General features: G+C 40.1%; 1 protein-coding gene and 1 long non-coding RNA gene across 2 annotated transcripts in view; both read right to left on the bottom strand.

Moving 5' to 3' along the window:
• LOC138913377 (uncharacterized) overlaps positions 1-20302 on the bottom strand; it is an 84196-nt gene that overhangs the window by 36109 nt on the left and 27785 nt on the right. The window lies entirely within an intron of this gene.
• On the bottom strand, positions 16664-17569 carry LOC108056271 (uncharacterized). The gene is made up of 4 exons (XM_017139998.3): positions 17431-17569; positions 17185-17364; positions 16880-17073; positions 16664-16805 (listed from the first exon to the last, which is right to left on the bottom strand). Exons 1-4 carry the CDS (start codon positions 17479-17481, stop codon positions 16736-16738), a joined length of 495 nt encoding a protein of 164 aa, XP_016995487.3. The 5' UTR covers positions 17482-17569; the 3' UTR covers positions 16664-16735.

A 20302-nucleotide genomic window follows, 5' to 3' on the forward strand; every position in this document is an offset into this window, starting at 1 on the left:
GTGGGTGGAGCCCCCGTTTCAAGGTTGCAGCCGCACTAAGTGTCCACACACACCCAACACACAGGCTGCAGCACAAACAAACAAAAAAATAAACCACTGCATACTTATGAGGGCAAAGTGTATAAGGCTCAATTAAAATTTTACGCCCGTTTGCATTTTAAGTGCATGTCCTTGTGTGCCTGTGTGCGTTGGCACAGAGCGGGTTAAAGACGGTTTAAGGACTTGGCCGCGTGTGTGTGAGCCATAGGCCCGACTGTTTGGTAGTTAGCCTGGCTGACTTGTTGTTGGCCAACTTTTCCCCAACTGCAACGCAACGCAGCACAGCACAACACACAAAAGCCTTTGCATGTGTGTTAGCACTTTGTTTTGGGGGCTAGAGTGCACAAAAGCGTATTTAATGAAACGGAACTTGAGGCATAATTGAGTAAGGGCTGCCAGGGCAGATTTGACAAAGCCGGATTGCTCTGACCAGATGGGTTACACTCAATTTTTGGCCCTGCGCTAAGGGCCATTGTGTTGGCACTGCCAATGGAGTAAAGTATTAACATGGGAATATGCAAATAATGTTTGCCGACTACATGTTGGGCCATCAGAATCTGATACTTTGGTTGAAAGTGTGTGGGTTTGAGGATTTATTTCGGGCTTGCAGTAGGATATTCCCAGCTTTGATAAATATTTATAGATTTATTTGAATAAATAATACCTACATTTTATATTTAATGTAATTCCATAAGTTTTATTCAGGATCTATATAAAATATGACCTAGATCTATCTAACTATCTTCACAATAAGGTTAGCAAAAATATCGATAGCACTATCGATACTATCGATGGTTATAAAATATTGGAACTATCGGTGATAATCGCAGGAAATTAAGATCGATTTGTATTGATAATAATAGCCAAAACTATCGATGTTGTCACAACCCTACTTCCCAACTTTCTAGTAACTCTAATTCATATTTATAAAATCAATTTTTAAGCTCTGATCATGAGAACAAAAAACCATAACCAATAATATTTGCTTTAACAGCAGGCAGCTTTGAAGGCGTCAAAAAAATATTATTGCAACAACTAAGCCACCCACCCATATCCACATCAACTTTCCCATCCACCCACCGCTTTGTCTAACCCGCATGTGCAATTCATTTTTTATTATCACTCATTTTATTGTTTCGGCCGGCGTCGCTGCCGTCGAAAAGAAATAAAAACAGAATCAACTTGCGAAATATGTTGAATATTTTACATAGAGCACAACAATGGCTATAACTAAAAGGCGGCAAATAAAATATGCAACAAAAGCGAGCGTGCAGCAAGAGAATAAATTGAAAAAGTGCAAAACACAACGTTGAAAATGCGAAAAAAAATATATCTCTCGATGGCAAAAGGGAAAATGGCATTGGGAAATGGGAAATGAGAGAGAGAACTTGGTTAACAAATTGCTGCGAATATTAGAGGCGAAGTCTAATGCAGCGGCAAAGGACAATGGACCCATATTTCTGACAGCGAATTAAACAAAATCCAACTGGAAACTGAACACTGGAAACTGAAAACCCGAAACGAATGTGTGTGGATGGGTTGTATAGTTTTTGAGATGAGGTTTGAGGACGAGGAAAGCGAATAAACTGCGAAACAGCGCAGACGGCAAACTGAAAATGGGAAAAGGAAGGTCCCTGAATCGATTTTTAGCTGATGATGAAGCAGCCAGCAACATGTGAGTGTGTTTTCTCCTTCTTTTCTTTTTTTTCGCCTCGGATTCAGCAGAGCATTTCGGCTGGTCCGTGGGATTCAGGATTCAGGATCCAGGCTCCAGGATCCGGTTTGACTGGAAGCTTTCATATTTCCGCCCTGCCTTAGTCTGCTGCCAGGACAATTTTTAAAAATTCAATTTTCCCTAACATCTAAGCGGTTTCTCGTCTGTATGTCTTTGTCATAAAAGTTGCAAACGGGCGAGAGTCTATAGAAAATTGCCTTTTGCGGCAAGGGGGCAAAAATGAAAACAAAAATATCAGCAACAACAAAAGTAAACCAGGAATAAACTATAAAAATAAACCCAAAGAAATGGCAACACAAAGTAGATATATTGAAAAAACATGGCCTAGGTGGCTTTTCCACTCCGCCTTTCCTATTTTTAAACAAAATGGAAATGGAAAAATTGCACAAAATGCAATTTATGCTCATGAAGTAGAAATTGAGAGAGAAACATATCGTATCGGGATTTCCCCCTTCTCATTCCCAACCAATGATGTACACAGAAAACAAATTTATATGAAAAGCTGATCGATTTTACGTTTAGTGGTATCGTGAACATTTCATTTCGCTAATATCTAATTTACATTAAACCAGTATCAATTTTTTTTACATGCTTCATATCAATGTTCAATTGATCAGTATTTCAGGTTAAAAACGATATGTGTATAAAATACCAGAAATTTACATATCGATTCTACAGCTATGTGATTTTTTTGAGTGCTTTCAAAAAGCAAAATTTCATTTATTTGCCAAAAACACGCCCATCGTCGAGTGATGCATGACCCCCCGAAAATGGAGTGCCCATTGGATTGCTCAGCTGTGCGTTGATGTCTAATCCTTAATATTAAATCCATACAATCAATTTGCAGACCTAAATTGTATGGGATGACAGGGCAGTATTATTGCCAGGGGAATCACCAGGCTATCAGGCTATCTGGAATTCAATTTTCTGCATAGATACGCAGCAGCGTGCTGCTGTGTGCGATATGAAAAATGCAGAGGGAATAATGAAAGTCACCTTTGGCACAATAATTCATCATTGTGGGTGGTTTGGGTGGGGGGTGCTATATCGTCATATCAAATGAAATGCATAGTCATGCGATGTCAGCGCCCCAGACAAAAGCAACAGCAATAGCAGAGAGTCCTGCTCCTATATGTATACCTAACAACGTGGAAAAACAAATAATGCAATTTTTTGCAGCTCCTGCTCTATCTCGTAGTGTTGGTGACATCAACACATTTGTATTTTGTATGTACGGCAGTTCCGACTGCAATCTACGCACGCAGCACTCGGTTGATGTATGACCCACAGAGGGTCACACCGAATGGAAAGCGGGAATGGCAATGGGCGGGGTCAACAGCCAGGGAATTGCTGAATAGATGAGCACACAAAACGCTGGCCATATGTCAGGGCATCAAATAAATATCATAAATTGCCGGGCCAAAGGATCTGGGCAGGGCAAGGAATGCTGGGTGTTGAGTAAGTGAGTAAAAGAGCAAGGATCTCCTGTCCTGGGGCAGGAAACAATCAACATTCCCTGGCCAATGGCTGGCTGCTGCCTGCTGTTAAAGAGAACGGCTCAGCGCTCTTCATATTTTTCCTTTTTTTTTTGACCCAACAGGCCTTAACTATTTGCAGAATTTATTGATTACGACCTATTCAGCCGAGGCAGATTTAAGAAAGTTACGAGCAGGGAAACTTGGCCAAGTTGAAGTTGAAATACTCTCAAGTCCCTTTAAATTTAAAATCTCTTAAAAAAGAGTATAAAAGTTTGCAACGAAAAATTACTTTTATTGCATACCTACTTTTAGATACTTTTTAATCTAATTGATAATTAAATCTTGTCAAAAACGGAATTATTTATGGAAAATATATATTTATTACATAAATCTCCTAAGCTTTAAAATTAAAATATATTTACAAGGTGTCTAAAAGTATATTAACATTTTCAGTGCGAAAATTAAAAAAAATGATTGCATACTTTTAGGTGCTGTATTTTAATTTCTTTAATTTCAGTGATTTTTTAAATGAATAAATAAATGTGATACCTTAATTTTATTTCCTTGCTTAAAAATCGCCTGCCAATAGTTAGAATATCCTTTTCAAGGGCATACAAATCCGGGGAACCAGAGAGCGATAAAAAACGGATTTACGCCTTTGATTCGAGTGACAGAGCGACAAAAGGAACTGAGGCTCTGCTGAACAGATAATGTCAATATTAGTCGCCTGCATAATGTACAATAAATGGCAAAATAATACAAAAGGCAGTGAGCAGCAGAAGCAGCAGGACCAACAGGACCGCGGACCGGCAAAAAGGGATGAAAAATCAATAGCCCCAAGTAACAAAGGAACAATGAAAATGAAAAGGACCCTCTATACACACGCACACACACAAAGGAGCGAGGCACCAAGACAAGGACACCGAATGCGTGTAACACTTTTGTATCCAAGACGGATGCCAAATAAAAAAGAAATTTGTCAGTTATGGTTTATGTGCATTTGCCACAATATCCAATTAATCATTCGCCGTATGGATGGACTTGAAGTCTTTTCTTATTTTTTTATACCGGCGGATTAGCATTGGCCAAACATTTTATGAAAATTACAAACAGTTTTTGAAAAATGAATCAAAACATGCGCACGTCATAAATTCCGTAAAAAGCATAATAAATAAAGGGAAATAATAACATTTTTATTACACTGCAGTCGAAGGAGGCGAAAGGCAAAATTCATCGGAGCGTTGCCCAAAAAGCTGTCGAAGACGAAACACCCAAAAAGAAAATCTAACAGCTTCTAATACTTTCGAATGGCAAAAGTTTTGCAGCAGCTCAACCGTTTGTTGCTTTTAATGATGCCATCATAAATTATTACATCGCTATTTCGTTTTATTGTTTCACCCGCGATTGAGCAGCTGGAAAAATTTTACCTAGCAAAGGAGGAGAAGAAGCCGAAAACAAGGCTAAACGCAATTATTATTACTTTTAAAGCATTTTTATGCCCTTTTATTTCCCGGCCACACGATTTTGCTATTAACGCAGGGAGTTTCCTTTCGGTGGAGAGTATATAACAATCTTGGCGGCGCACAAAAATTTCACTTCAGAGTTTATTATGATTTTTATGGATATAATATTATAGGCCGTCCAGGCGACACACTGCGCACGTGCAGGTTGAAGTACTGGAGAGTCCTGCTGAAAGTCCTGGCGCCCCAAAGTCGCCACCTGTGCGATTCAGCATATTCTGGAAACTCCCATTTCGGTCCACCGCCAAGCATATTGATGCTCTGGGCATTTTTTGGGGGTGGAGGGTTGGCGGAAATTGTTAAAACTGTAATTGCTAAACGAATTTTAATGAGCTCATTAATTTGATAAAGGGATTTACACGGTGTTGCGGTCTGCCGGCTGGCTGTTGGCTGCTGACGATGTCCTCCTCCTGTGGACCAAATTTTCGCCATGCGGTTAACTCCGCCCACGGTACAGAAAGTCTGTTGGTTTGTCTGTATCCGCCGGCACTGCTGCCGGCATTAATTAAAATTTGCTTCAAATTATTTTGCAGCGCTCTTTTTTTTTTGGCCGCACCAGCTGCCTTTGCTTGGCAAACAAAATTTGTTTGACTTGCTAATGTTGTTGGCGGCAGCGGCAAAATTCACTTGTAGCGAACAAAAAAAAAAGAGAAAACTGGAAAATGCTGAAAATTGCACAACAATAAGTACACGCAGTGTGGACCACAGGGCCAAAAAATGAAGCAGAAAAATGGCGGGCAAAACTAAATAAACGAAGCGTGAAGAGATATCCAGCCGGAAGCGGCACTTTATATGTATATGTGTGTGTGTGTTGGCCACAGTTGGTTGCAGTTACAGTTACTGGCAAGTTGCGATGACACTGACAGTCGCAGGCAACACTCACACATATACAGATAGGCCATGGAGTCCATACACACACGCATATTCACTTGTCTGTAAGCCGAGAATGATGGCGAAACATTCTCTTTTTTTTGGGTTTTTCCGTTTGTTTCTTTTTTTACGCCGACAGACGTGTTCACAGTCCATCTCTTGGTTATTTTTTCTTACCCCACAGTTCATCACGTGTCCGAGGAAAACGGCGGGCAGTTCGAGGCGGAAAGATCAAGCCGCGGATACTATTTCGAGGGCTACTACTCTGCTGTTACGGCCACCGTCATTGTTGCCCCCAGTAACTGTAAACGCCTTGATAAGCACGAAAAAAGCTAATTGGATTTCATTCAATCGAAGTTGCCCCCCAGCAAAAATGGGAATGGGTTCGGTGTGGGGAGAATGCCATGAAAGGATTTCCACAGCCAGCAAGATAAACAATCTTCACCAGCTGCCAGACTTTCGGTATTTCATATTTCGCAAAAGAAAACCACAATGTTTGAAAAAAAGAAAATCTAATTTGTAGGCTAGAAATCCTTAAAATTTAAAATTAACGTTTGATACAATGGAAAATTCAGAAGAAAGATGGATTGTAAAATAGTTTTAGAGATTTTACAGGCTTTAGATCCTTTAAAAATAATTGCTTGGTTTCTCTACACCTAAACAAATTTACATAAAACGATGATCGATTTTACGTTTTGTGGTATCGATTTTGACTCGAAAACGTAAAAACAATATTTTGGTAATATCAATTTTACATTAAAGGGGTATCAATTTAAAAAAAAAATCAAAGGGTCATAAGTTTGTTTAGGCCTAAACTTGGTATTTCGAAAATTGAATAAAAAAACTTCATTAAAGGGGACTATACCTTATTAACTTTAGAGCTGACACTCCATTAACTTGCTGACCTGTCGATACTCGCTTAAACTTGATTTTCCCCATTTAAACGGCTCCCTCTCTCATTTTCAGGCAGATCCACATAATTTCCATGGTCTCCGGCACCACTCGCCCACCAGCTGAGCACAATTTGCACTCATAAAGCAATTTAAATTCATGCCAAAGATGAAAGATATCCTTCGCTGGGCAGCCAGAACCAGGACAATGGCAATAGTGTGCAAATTGCTGGCGCTGTTTAAGCAAATGTTGCCAAAGGAGACAAGGATAACCGAACGCAAAACAGAAAGTAAACCCCCTCTACCCACCGAAAAAAAAAGGAGGAAAATCCACAATTGTCGCCTGTACCGCTGTAAAAGTTTCCCACAAAACCCAGGTGTGTGAGTTACAACAAAACGGTATGAAAACAAATATAAAAGTAAATGAAACATACAGAAAAAAAAGAAATCATCACGCAGTAGCAGAAGAAATAAAAATAATAAAAATAACAATAAAGATAATATTTTCGCAGCCAGTTGTTGCGCACTGTGTGTGTGAGAGTGCCCCATCGATGTCATTGTTTTCACACTTTTAATACACAGCATTTTGCAGTTGCATAAATATTTTTATTCCAACGCAGTGGGCAGTGGATACAGATATTCCGCATAAACTGGATTTTAATCAAGCCATCAAAATATGACCAAAAATATGCAAATTAAGAGCGGAACAGAGGGTTCTGCAGGATTCCACGAGGAAGGACCCTAAGCCCATTAGCGAGTGACGAGAAAGGATTTTCGTTGGCGGGTTTGATGGAGCCAAATGTTGCCGAGGCGTCAAGTCAAACGATAAAATATTCAACAAGCGAGCTGAGAAGGCGGCAACAACAATGACAACATTAGTAACATTTGTTTGAATTAAAATGAAAACGCTGACAATCTCAGTGACTTTGAATGCCAAAGGCAGCAGAAGCAGCAGCAGCAGCAGCAGCTTGTCTCTAACAAAAATGGGTGTGTTGCTGTGTGTGTATATGCTTAAATAGAATTAACATTCGTCTTGCCAGCAGCTACAAAAAAAAGCTGAAAGCAAAAGCAGTAGCAGAAGCAAAGCAAAAGCAACAAAGCCTTGTAACCCTGCAGCCAACCTTTCACTGGAAGCGAAAACACGACAGCAGATTTGCTCGGCAGCTCATTCATTTTGCGCAGCCTGTCTGGTGCTTAGATCCCACACCATGCCACGCCCATCCGCCCAGCCGCCCCCCGGAAAATCCCACTCCCCCTCCCAAAAACGAAAACCCACCCAACTTTTCCCTGGCATTTCATTTGTATTCGAAGCATTGGGTCCTGTTGAACATTCTTAATTAGGTTAAATCTACTGTGCGACGCCGGCTCCTTGGGTTGGGCCCCAGGATTTGGGTCCGGAATGGGTACATATACACACCCTTTTGCGGAGACCCGTAATGAAGTCAGTCCCCTTCGCACCCGAAACGCGTGTTCGCCATTTGGCATAATTTAGTACGCCGCCGGCCGCCGAAGACACAAAACTCATATTTGCAATTTAAATCCAGGAAATGAAACAATTACAAAGTTTATCGGCAGCAATCAACCTTGCCCACCCCTCTGGAAAATCCAACCATGTGTGGTTCTAGTTAAGAACACACTTAAATTAAATTAGACTAATTGTTCCCTAAAAACTAAATAATTATAATAGGAATATTTTAAATGATAATAATATACTCAGAGAAATTGTAGTATTTATTTCAAAATTTAAGTTTTAAAGTGTAAACAAATAAAAGTTATGTGCTTATTATAAAGTCGGCGCTAGGTGGCGCTGCTTTGCTGTTTGCATATCTCTGACTCACTCGCTCCCACTTCCTTTCCTCTTCTGTTTGTATAAATCGAAAAATATGTAATAAATTCAATAACAAATTTTTAAAATCTAGTTTTTAGATAAGCACCTTTTGCAACCTAACTTATAACATTTTTTTATTGTTTCCATTCGCCAAGTATTTATGTGTCTCAGATTTCTACACGCTTCTCTAGTTTTTCAAGTACCTTTCCGAGATTTCTGGCAGTTTCTCGGAAAAGCCTGCTTGTCAGCCTGCTGCCAGCTCAAGCGCTTATTATAAATGAACTCAAATTTAATTAAGAGTTTGCCATATTTTGTTTCAGTCTGTCCGTGGAACACGTCTCGCACCCATCAACTTGGCCATCATCATCAAGTCGGTTGCCGTAATGCTGCTGCGTTGTGTCTCCATTTCAGGCTTCATCACGAACAATATTAAAGTCATTGTGTGGCCGGGCACTCAGGCACCCAGGTTCAGGCTTTTGGAGCCCAAAAAAATGTTGTTAACTAAACTTTTACGCAAAATAACACAGGAAAACAGGACACGGAAAAGCGTAGCCATAAACGCCGACGTAACCATAAACGTAGAGCGTGCCAGAAAAAAAGGGGAGGGGAAAACTTGAAATTCACTTTATTCGCGGGGCGACAACAAGAAGACGGTGCCAAAAATCCACTGTACACGATAATATACACAGAAAAAAAATTTACCAAAGATAAGTGAGATAAGTTTATATCAATATCATATCATTTTGATATGAATAACGATTATGTTTATCTTATTTTACAATATTTGTTCAGAAAATACTAAATTTGGTATTTTTAAAATTATTTTTATAACTTTTATGAAATGATTAAAAACAAGTTAATATGCTTTAATCGTAAATTTCACATTTATCATATCTGGTTATATTGATTGAAATGACTCTATTTCATATCGATTTTTTGCTTTGTGTATATTCTTAGTATATATCTATGTCAAAGTCCCTTTTGCTGTGTCCTGTTTTCCCTTTTTATTAAATTGAATTTCACCCTCGGACATGGAAAGAGCCCAAGAATTCAAAATGAGGCCGAGGCGATATGTTTATGATGCCACTTGTCTACCAAAATACAATTTTCGGCATTTTGGCGCTCATATTTCAGGACGGCAAGGCTCCTTGACAATTTCGTCGCTTTTAAATTTGCTTTGACATATTTTGGCCGACATTCGGGCATTGGCTATAAGGCAATATTGAAAAGCAACCCAAGAAACACGTCCCAAGGCCTTGCCTTTCGCCAATGTCAGTTCGGGAAATCGAATTAAAAACTCATCTTTGCTCAATTTGTGCCCGCTCCTTTTCAAGACTCGAGACAACCCATGTCCCACATTTCTCACAACCAGTCACAGATGATTTGGTCCCAAATACCATCCATCCTTCTTTGCCAGCCTTTCAATGGTTTTTTCCTATTTTCCTCTTCTTTTTTTATTGTTTTACTAGCAGAAAATCTGTTTTATTCGTACGTTTTTATTGTTGCTACGAGTAATTTAATGTGTATTGCATTTAAGCTAATATTTGAGTTGTTGGCCCGGAGGTTTTAATGCCGCTTTTACGATCTTTTTATTGCCTTTTTATTTGCTCGAACCTTGGACCTGACTTGGTTTTGGCACTGCCACTGGTGGTCAGTGGGCCAAAAGTGGCTCAACTTTACTCAACTAATTTCGAGCAATTACAAGCGAGCAATGGGATGTGAGTCTCTTTTATTAATTATAATTTCCCCTGTGCCAATTGCTCCATTTATGAGGACCAACACCCTCGATATCAATCATCGTAAAAGGCCATTTTCGGTTGTAACCCTTTAAAGGACACATTAGACACACTTGGCTGCTTGTTTCATGGGCGAATGTGTGTGGGTTTTCTTTATTTTTATTAGAGGGGAGAGGGGATACAAAAGGGTTTCCTGTCTTAATCTCAACTTGACTATAGTCACTTCAAAGGAGTCGGACTCTGCTGCGCGTCTGGAATGCAAACAAAGATAATCTTGGCCACAATTTATTTACCTTTCGCTGACCAAACCAATTTACGATTTTAATCAAAACCGAGTTGGAGCAGTAGTAGCAGAAGGAGGAGCAGGAGCTGCCATCAAAGCAAATAGTTGAGCTGCTGTCACTGTGCAAAGGGCAAAAGGGCAAAGGTCCAAAGGCAGTCGGCTAATGCCCAGTGTCCAACCTAATTTGACGCTGACGAGAAACGAGAGAGAGCGTTGTTGGACGTTGGATGTCCGCCTGTCTGTTTTTCCCACTGTCTAAATGTCCGTTTGTCCGCTTGTCCGTTTTGTCCATTTGTCCGTATGTCCGTTTGTCCGCCTAACCAACTGACTGACGGACATGCCAGTCTGTGCATAATGCTTATTACCGCAATCATTTACAGCACTTGGCCATGGCCCCTTTATCCTAGGCCTGGTCTCTGGCATAGTGCAATGAAGAAAGGACTACTGCTCCTGCGGTCCCCCTTCCATGCGGACTCCCATTTTCCCCAGGAATGCAATATGCAATCTCCAGGCAAACGCACTCGACTCCCGCACATTAGTGAAAGTGTTGGGAGCAGTGAGAGAATAAACAAGTGAACATTGTGCCATCAAGCAGGGGTTACACTGGGAGAAAACACCGACGAACTTGAAAAAAAATTATTCAAAATATATAGCAGCCGTTTCACACTATTTACAACCTATTTTTATTTTTACAAAGATACCATCCAACTATGGAATTGACAATTTGCCTCCCCTACCTTGATACCCTCTCTCCTTTAGTCTCTCCAACTAAAATGAGAAGCTTTCGTAAATGTGACTTTAGTAAACTTAACTTAATGATTTCTCAATATAATTGGACAGAATTTTATAACTGTATGGACATCGAAAGTGCCACTGAACTGTTTTATAGCGTTCTAAACACTTTTTTTAATGAATGCGTTCCTGATAGGCTTCCTCCAAAGCCAAACAGGCCCCCTTGGTTTACAAATGCGCTTCAACGACTTAAAAATCTTAAATCAAACACTTATAAAAAGTATAAAAAATCGGGTAGGCCATCCGATTTTTCGAAATATGTGGTGGCTCGATCTGATTTTAACGTTCTTAACAGTCATTGCTATTCTATGTATTTAGATCGCTGTAAATTTGAATTTTCAAATGACCCGAAGCAGTTTTATAACTTTGTCAACGCAAAGCGAAAGTCATCAGCTTTGCCTTCATCGGTTCGATTTAACTCAATGGAGGCATCGACTGACTCTGAAATTGCTGATTTATTCTCTGACTTTTTCCAAACTACTTATAGCTCTTCTTCATGGACAGAATCAAATTACCGTAATCCCTTAAATAGGGCAAATTGTATTTTTTCCCCTATAATTACCGAAAGTTCTCTCTTAAGAAATTTAACATCAACAACGCCAACTTATTCTCTCGGTCCTGATGGACTTCCTGGGTGTGTGCTTAAGTTTTGTGCATCAACCATCTGCAAACCTATTCTTAAACTTTTTCAATTGTCTATTTCATCATCAGTTTTTCCAACTATCTGGAAGGATTCTTTTATTATTCCACTTCACAAAAAGGGTGCGAAGGCGGATGCCCAGAATTATAGAGGTATTTCTAAATTGTCGGCTATTCCAAAAGCCTTTGAACGTATTATCACTTCTCATTTGCAACATTTATGTTCCTCGCTAATATCACCGTGTCAGCACGGTTTTGTTAAGCGAAGATCGACTACCACCAACCTACTTGAATTGTCATCAATTGTAATAAATGGATTTAACAATAAAATGCAGACTGACGTTGTATATACAGATTTCAGTAAAGCCTTTGACTCTGTTAACCACTCTCTTCTTTTATTCAAATTAGATTTGCTTGGCTTTCCATGTAATCTATTAACTTGGATTTCAAGCTATTTGAATGGGAGGACTCAGAGGGTTATATTTAAGAACGCTGTTTCAAAAACGATCCATGTGACATCTGGAGTACCTCAGGGTAGTCATTTGGGCCCTTTGCTGTTTACTTTGTTTATTAACGATCTTCCCTCTATTGTAACACATTCTCGTGTACTAATGTATGCTGATGATGTTAAGCTTTGTTTGACTTATAATAATATAGAGTCTGGTTTTGGCTTACAATCAGACATTGATCATTTTCAAGTATGGTGTGAGTATAACCTCTTAAATTTGAACTGCCTAAAATGCAACGTAATGACCTTTTATAGGGTTACCCCAAGCTTTATAAGTTATTCGCTTCAGAATTTGCCACTTGACCGTATATATTCAGTAAATGACTTCGACAGTCAATAAAGCTATGAGTGTTCTTGGGTTTATAAAGCGTTGGTCAAAAGAATTTGATGACCCTTATATAACCAAATTATTATTTACCTCCCTTGTCCGTCCTATATTGGAATATTGTTCTTCGGTTTGGAGCCCACAATACCAAGTCCACATTGACCGTATAGAGTCGGTACAAAAAAAATTTCTCCTTTTTGCCCTTCGTAGTTTGAACTGGGATCAAAACGTAAGGCTACCTTCCTACCAGAGTAGATTATTATTGCTTAATCTGCCCACACTTGCAAATCGTAGAAAAATGCTGGGTACCATTTTTATGCATAATCTTATAAGAGGTGATATTGATTCTGTAGAACTTATTAGCCGCCTAACTTTTAATGTTCCCGTTAGACTAACACGTAATTATCAACCTCTTAATTTACCTCGATGTACATCAAATTTTGGTCTGCACGAGCCCTTTCGCGTTCTATGTAATAACTATAACGTTCTTTATCATTTAATTTGCTCATCAACTTCTATCCCGGTATTAAAAACTAACATTTTAACTCATTTGCTTCACTCCTAACTGCATGTTTTTTTTTTATTATTTGTCCCGTCTTTATTGGTTTTATGTATTCTTCCTCGCGAACTCGCATTTTTGCCCAAATTTACAAAAGGGCCCCGCGCGTAACAAGCACGTGCTTGGTGTCGTTGGGCCACTTGTTTGTACTTCTCGTAGTGCATCAACGTCCATCATCAAGATTTTTCATTATAAATATTTAATATTTTTTCGTTATTTCAGGCCCCATTTTCTGTACTTTACTTTTAAATGAAACTTTAATTGATTAAATAAACATTTAATTAATATTAAATTCATAGGTATTTTCTATGTCTGCAACTCTTCTTTAAATCTCTTATTTAATTGCCTGTTTTCCCTGATTTTCTTCAGTAATAAATTAGTACAACTCGTCTTTATTCCAGTGACGACATGCAACAGTTTCCACTATTTAATGGCGATCTCCGAGCAGCCCACACTCCAAATAGTTAACACACATGCGGCTCTATGTGTGTTGGTGCGGTGTCATGTTGGCTATTATGAATTGTGCAATTGTCGTCAACGCCAGCGAGATGCCATCCCCATTCTGCGCCGCTTTGGGTTCCCTTTTTCATTCACCATCACCATCCACCATCTCCATCTCCAGTTGAGCTGACAGTCAGTCAGTCACTCCATATCCCAGCTTCAAGCGCCACTGTTTTGCCCCCATATCACTCCTTGTGTTAGTCACTTCTAGTGCTTGGTTTCATTCCGATTGCCTGCTCATCATCCAGCAGCTCTTTGTTTGGACGACGATGACTACGGCGACGGCACACACGGCGTATACTGAATGCAGCGACTGCGTTTGCCTTCGTTTGCTTTCGTTAGCCTGCATTTGCCGCCATTTTTCAACTGACTGTATTCCATTTCTTCTTCTATTTTTTTTTTGCTTTGTTGTTGGTAGAAACTAGTACTACTAGCACTCCTAGTAAATGACTCTTCAACGTTTGTCGTATTTGTCTGGCAGCACTTTGAAGTGCCAAATATTTTTGCATTTGTATACTGTGTTGCCTTTTGTCGTTTCGTTTGAAGCCATTAGTTTGCTGCCGCCTGACGAATGCTGCACACAACAAAAAAAACACGTCAAATCGATATGCGCATGGTGAATTCCTGGCATATCGTTTTTACCGTGCAATACCAATTTCTCTCTTTCGGAGAATCTCTGACAAACTCGCTCAATTTGAAGACATATTCAAAATTCGAACTAGCCTGTTTCCAGCATATGAAGTCAAAATTGATACCACACATGGTAAAATCGATCTTCGTTTCATATCAAGTTAATTATACCCGTTACTCGTAGAGTAAAAGGGTATATTAGATTCGTGCAAAAGTATGTAACAGGTAGAAGGAAGCGTTTCCGACATTATAAACTATATATATTCTTGATCAGGATCACTAGCCGAGTCGATCTAGCCATGTCCGTCTGTCCGTCTGTCTGTCCGTCTGTCTGTCCGTCTGTCTGTCTGTATGAACGCTGAGATCTCGGAAACTATAAAAGCTAGAAGATTGACATTTTGCATGCAGATTCTAGGAGTTCCTACGCAGCGCAAGTTTGTTTCAAAAGGGTGCCACGCCCCCTCCAACGCCCACAATCGCTAATATACGATTTTAAAAATTTCAATATTTCGGAAAAGTAAAAATGCAGTTTTATTGTGTTTATCAATACCTATCGAAATGTAGAAGAAAGTTTTTAAATCGGACCATTCGTTAAAAAGTTACGGCAGATCAAAGTTTAACCCACGAGTTAAGCCAATTATCTCCATCTCCTTCGCTCTCCCTTTAGCTGAGTAACGGGTATCTGATAGTCGGGGCACCCGACTATAGCGTTCTCTCTTGTTTTTATGTGTACTGCTACTCTTGCCTCTTGATGGAGCCACCGAAAATCGACCTGCTTTAGCATTTATGACAGCCACTCTAATTAAGCCACCAAGTGCTGCAATTCTCCCAATCAGCGAGGTGAGAAGCGCCGCAGTTAATCAGGCGAGCAAGTATTTAATTAAGTGCGGCAAATGGAAATGGGAATGGAAATGGATGTGCATGCAATGGGCTTCATTATGTTCTTCGCGCCGTAAAATCTTTTACCTTCATTTTGAGGAGTGAAAAGCGGGTGTCTCTGTATCGCTATAACATTTATGCGCTTTTGCCGGCGCATCAAAGTCATAAAATGAAACGAACACTCCTGGCAATTCCACCTCGTTCTATCTATAGATATATATATATATATATATAGAATCTGAATCTGTGCGCTCTGGGTGTAAAGCTGTCAGCTAGTTTGCATTCATCAGCAGCCATGCCGGCAATTGAGTGACACCATCCTCATATTCCACAGGATTCAGTATCATCATCATTGCATTCCCATCTCAAAGATTTACATGACAGCAGTTGCAGTTCGTTCGCTATTCATTTGCTGGCAGCCCTTCTCGTTCTGATTGCTTGTATTAGTGATTGTCAGTTGGCTAAAAAGCGAAGGAGGGGCTGTCTCTCCATTTGATTGCCATTGCAATACGTAAATCTCTTGTGCTTATGAATATGCGCATGGCGAATAAAATTCCATGTTTGTCACTCCGCATTGATTGAAGTGTGAGTCCTGCGTTCTGCATTCATATGGCATCCATCCTCTTCATTATCCGAGTGCAACTATTATTGGTCGGTGTCCTCAAAAGAGCTCTTTGAGTCCAATATATTGATTTCTGGCTGTGCAATTGAATGGCGCCCTTCGGCGACTACAACCTTCGTTTTATCGCACACCGAATTCCAATCAAACCGTTTCTTATACCCATTGTGGAATGCTGTCGACACTGGCCAAAGCATTTAAGCCATTAACACGCAAAGGTCGCCAAATGGTATTGATTATGGCCGCTGGCCAGACGGAAAGTAAAGGCCAAGAAACTCCCCATCCACCCCCTTAAACGAAACGATAACAAATAAGAATAACAAACAAACAATCGGCACAAAGAGTCCGTCGCCTTTCACTTTGGGGTTTGGGTTTGTCTGGGGGAAAGTCAGCCCTTGTATATGTAGCTAAACTGTTTTTCCTTTCACTGTCTGTCTGGCCGTCTCAGTCTGGGAAATCATTTGGGGAGGAGTAGTCTATTTATGACATGGTTCACAACTGTCAATTAATCCTAGATCGCATGTTATTACAATGTTTTCAATAATGATTGCATAAATTGCTTTCAAAGCCTACCAAACTAAATTAAATATTTATTGAAGCTTTAAAAATAGCTGTTAAAAAATCAAAAACTAATTTTTCGTGATATATCAAGTTAGTGTGACCAAATTGTTTTATTTCGCAATTTCAAGCATTTTGGGCACACTATTTTATTGAAAATTTACATACTTGCAAAGTTCTTAGTCATAATACGTTTCTCTATACACTTTCCTAAAAGAATGAGGTGATCAAATATATTCATATTCGATTTTTTTTTCTCAAACACAACACCATATATATTGCAAAATCAAAAATGTAGTTTTAAAAATCTATACAAAGCATTTTAAAACATTTTTGGTGCACAGCATCACAGGCTTCTGTGTCTCCTCTTTTGCATAGCCTTCTTCCTTGATCTCTTCGAGGGTTTCAGGTACGACCTGAGGGTAGTCAGTAGGAGGCCAAGTATTTAGTCAATCGGTGAAATTCGAGAATGCCATTAATCAATAAATACCATTCGCCGAGTGGTATGTAAACGTTGCACACGCAGGCATTCAGCAAATGCAGGACCCCGGCAATTACGCCAAAGGCGCTCGAAATATAGAACAGGTATGCGAACTCGTTGCCACAGTGATCGATCATGGCCACGATGAGGGTAAGTGCGCTCGATATGCAGAGAATGCCGCTGGCAAAGTTAAACGTCATCGCCTGTAAAACACACTCGTTGAGCATTCATCATCACCACCGCCCAAAAACCGCCCCAAAAAGCCCCGAAAAACCCCTCAAAAAGCCCCGGAAAAAACCCCCGTATGTACGCACAATTGGATCGAGGCCTACGGTGGTGCAGCACAGCCGGAACACGACGAGCACCACGCTCTGCAGGGCAATGGGGGGCAGAAGAAATGTGTACAGCCACACCGATATCCTGTACTCCTGGCCCCGAACACAGTGGGTGGACAGTATGTGGACGAGCATAACCAGGGCCACGACCTCAAGCACCTAATGGACAAAGGCGGATATGTTACTGGTCCATCGCATTGCAAGACTCCGATTCTAGTCACCAACCGCCGTCAGCAGCTGCAGCACAAAGTTCACCACACGAAAGGGGAAGCTCATAATGGTAACCGGAAATTTTGTACAACTCGTTGACACAAAACACAAATTTGCCTACTGATGTAAATTGGAGGAGAAAAGAATAAATTCAACTTATTTTTTGTAAATATAACAAATTTGTGTGGCCAACTTGTTTTACTTTGCAATTTTAAGCATTTTGGGCACACTTATTTCATGAAAATGCATATTTTTGAAGAGGAATATTTGAAATATAACCGTTTTCGGTAAACATAACACATTAGTGTGACCATCTCATTTAAATTTGCCTTTTAATCCATTTTGGGCACACTAACTTCTTGAAAATGCTTATATTTGGAAAGTTACTAGCTAAAATTCATATTTCCACTTCGTGATTAAGAACAATTCATGAAATGGCTTTCTCTATGACTCTGCGTAATGGGATTCCGCATGAGCACAGTATCTGTTTATCCACTTGGCTGCGAAATTTTATTGTTTTCTGCTTCTCCTTTCGTTTTATGTTATTTTCATTTTGTTTTGGCCCTGCTAATCTAATTGGCCTCGATAGCGCTTGTTGAGTGGCCGAGTCGTTGCCCTGCCACGCATTTGTTGCTTTGTTTGCACTAATTTCATTACTTGTGGAATGTGGCGATGATTTCATGCAATTTAAAGCCACATTTTTCAGTGGCAAAGCATTTAGCATAGTACCTGACCGGACTGGACCCTAGGAACCCATGAAACCCAGACCCATGGAACTCGGGGCCCAAGTGCCCAAGAGTCCTGGTCCCATAACTGGCTGGTTGCTAGAGTCCACCCACTCCAGGCTTTTATAATAATTGCCTGTTGACACGGGATGGCCGAGGGGCCACCATCGTTAGAAGCTTCGGAACGCGCCGACTGGGATCGAGCAATGGAAATGCCGTTGATAAATGAAATTTTCAAAACGTGAACCAACAAAAGGGGACAAAAAACAAACGAAACGAACGGAAACCAAACCGAACACAAAACAAGCGGAAAAAAGGGGGCGGCAAATATAATTTAATTTGTTCGCCTTTCAAAAGGTGCTCAGCCCTTTTTTTTTGTTTTGCGAGGTTTGGTTAAGCATTGATTGCGCAAAAGAAACACTTAATTTATTAAAAGGAAATCCTTCCGCTGATCAATACTTTTCCCAGTCAATTGGCTGACTCCCCCGAGTGACATAAATTTTGCCAGCTTTGCTGCGACAATTGCATATTAGCCAAACATGACAACGTTTCGCCCTTTTCTCTGTGAAATTTATGGAAAAATGTACCCAAAGACAGAAAAAAGAAACTTTCGCCTTGAGATAAAGATGCGAAGTGAAGTGAACTCCCCAGTGGAGGCCAAAAAGGAAGAGAAATGTTCTCGAATAAACAACAGCGGAAATGTAGGCTATGATTTGCTTGTATGTGGGAAGAGGGGGTTTTCCAAGGTTTCCAAAGGGAGTTGGACCAATGACAAGGGCGGTGTGGCAAAAGTTCACAGAGCTGGCGAAACATAAATCAAATGCATGTAAAATTTTCGTACTTTCCGCACACATATCCTGATCCTGTGCAAGTGCATTGGGCAGGCCCAAAGCAGAACAGGACAGGACAACCGGTGGAGAAAAAGGACGAAGGACGAGAAGGACTAAAGACGAACGAAGGCCAGTGTGAGTGGGAGTGCGTTGTGTTTTGTGCACATCCGTTAACTTTGTCATTTTTGCTCATTTCCTTCCGGCATGTGCAAGAAAACTGCAGCGGCAAACGAAACGAAATGATTCCCAGCAGCGCTCCACTGAGCCACTGAGCCGCCGAGCCACCGAGCCACTGAGCCACTGACAAGCCGTAAGCCGTAAGAAACCCAACCGAACAACCAAACGACCGAACTACAAACACAAGCCTGGCTGCCTGGCGAAACAAAAGCAATGCGGAAAGCAGCAATAAGTTGAGGGCATAACTTTTAGTGCCTTCAAGAACACACACACTCCAGAGGCGTACGAAAGGGGGTTGGGACATTTTGAGGCTGAAACTTAAGCTTATAATTCCTTTCACATACTAAATTTCTTACGTTTTGATCACGATTCTTTATACTTGATTTTCTATGCCTAGTTAATCCTCTGGTAATGTCTAAAATTTATTAGAAAAAATTCAAAAAAAATTTTTTTTTTTAATTTTTTACAAATTTTCCATTTCTTAAATTTTTCTTTTTAGTAGGTTTCTATTTTTAATTAAATGCATTTGTTAGGGACAATTAATACAACAATTCTGAAGATGAGTTTAGTGAGTTCACAATATTTCCATGCCCAAAGGCAACCTACAAAGCAAAAGCAAAGGTAATTTTTTTTTAAAATTAACTTTTTAAGTCAGAAATTATTAACAAGAAATTTAAATTAGGAATTTTGTAGTGGTAATTATTAACCACTGGTTTTTTCTAACCCCTACCCAAAACCAGAACTACACCCCTGAATAAAAGGGTGAGAGGCTGGGGGCTCAGAGCGTTTTGCATGAAATTAGAGTCGTAAGACACAACGAGAGCCGGGCAAAAAGTCTTGGGTCTATAACTTGCTTGTTGGAATTTAATTATTTTGCAGTTGCTGTTTCGGTGGTGCAACTTGGTCACGGGGGTCTTATTTTTTGTACATTACACGCCCACCCTGCCATTCCTTGGACCTCCCTTCTGTCGGGGAATCATGTGCCAAAAATAGCAAAACTTTGCTGCAATTTTCATTCGCATTTATTGTGTTGACATGCTGCCACACTGCGTATACGTATCCTTGATGCAGCCAAACAATTTATTTATTTAAGTTGAGTTGAGTAGCAAGTAGAAGTAGGAGTTGTAGCTGTAGTTGTCGCTGCAGAAAACTTTC

The sequence above is a fragment of the Drosophila takahashii genome, chromosome 3R (assembly GCF_030179915.1).
Source record: "Drosophila takahashii strain IR98-3 E-12201 chromosome 3R, DtakHiC1v2, whole genome shotgun sequence".
In the NCBI taxonomy this organism is placed as follows: domain Eukaryota; kingdom Metazoa; phylum Arthropoda; class Insecta; order Diptera; family Drosophilidae; genus Drosophila; species Drosophila takahashii.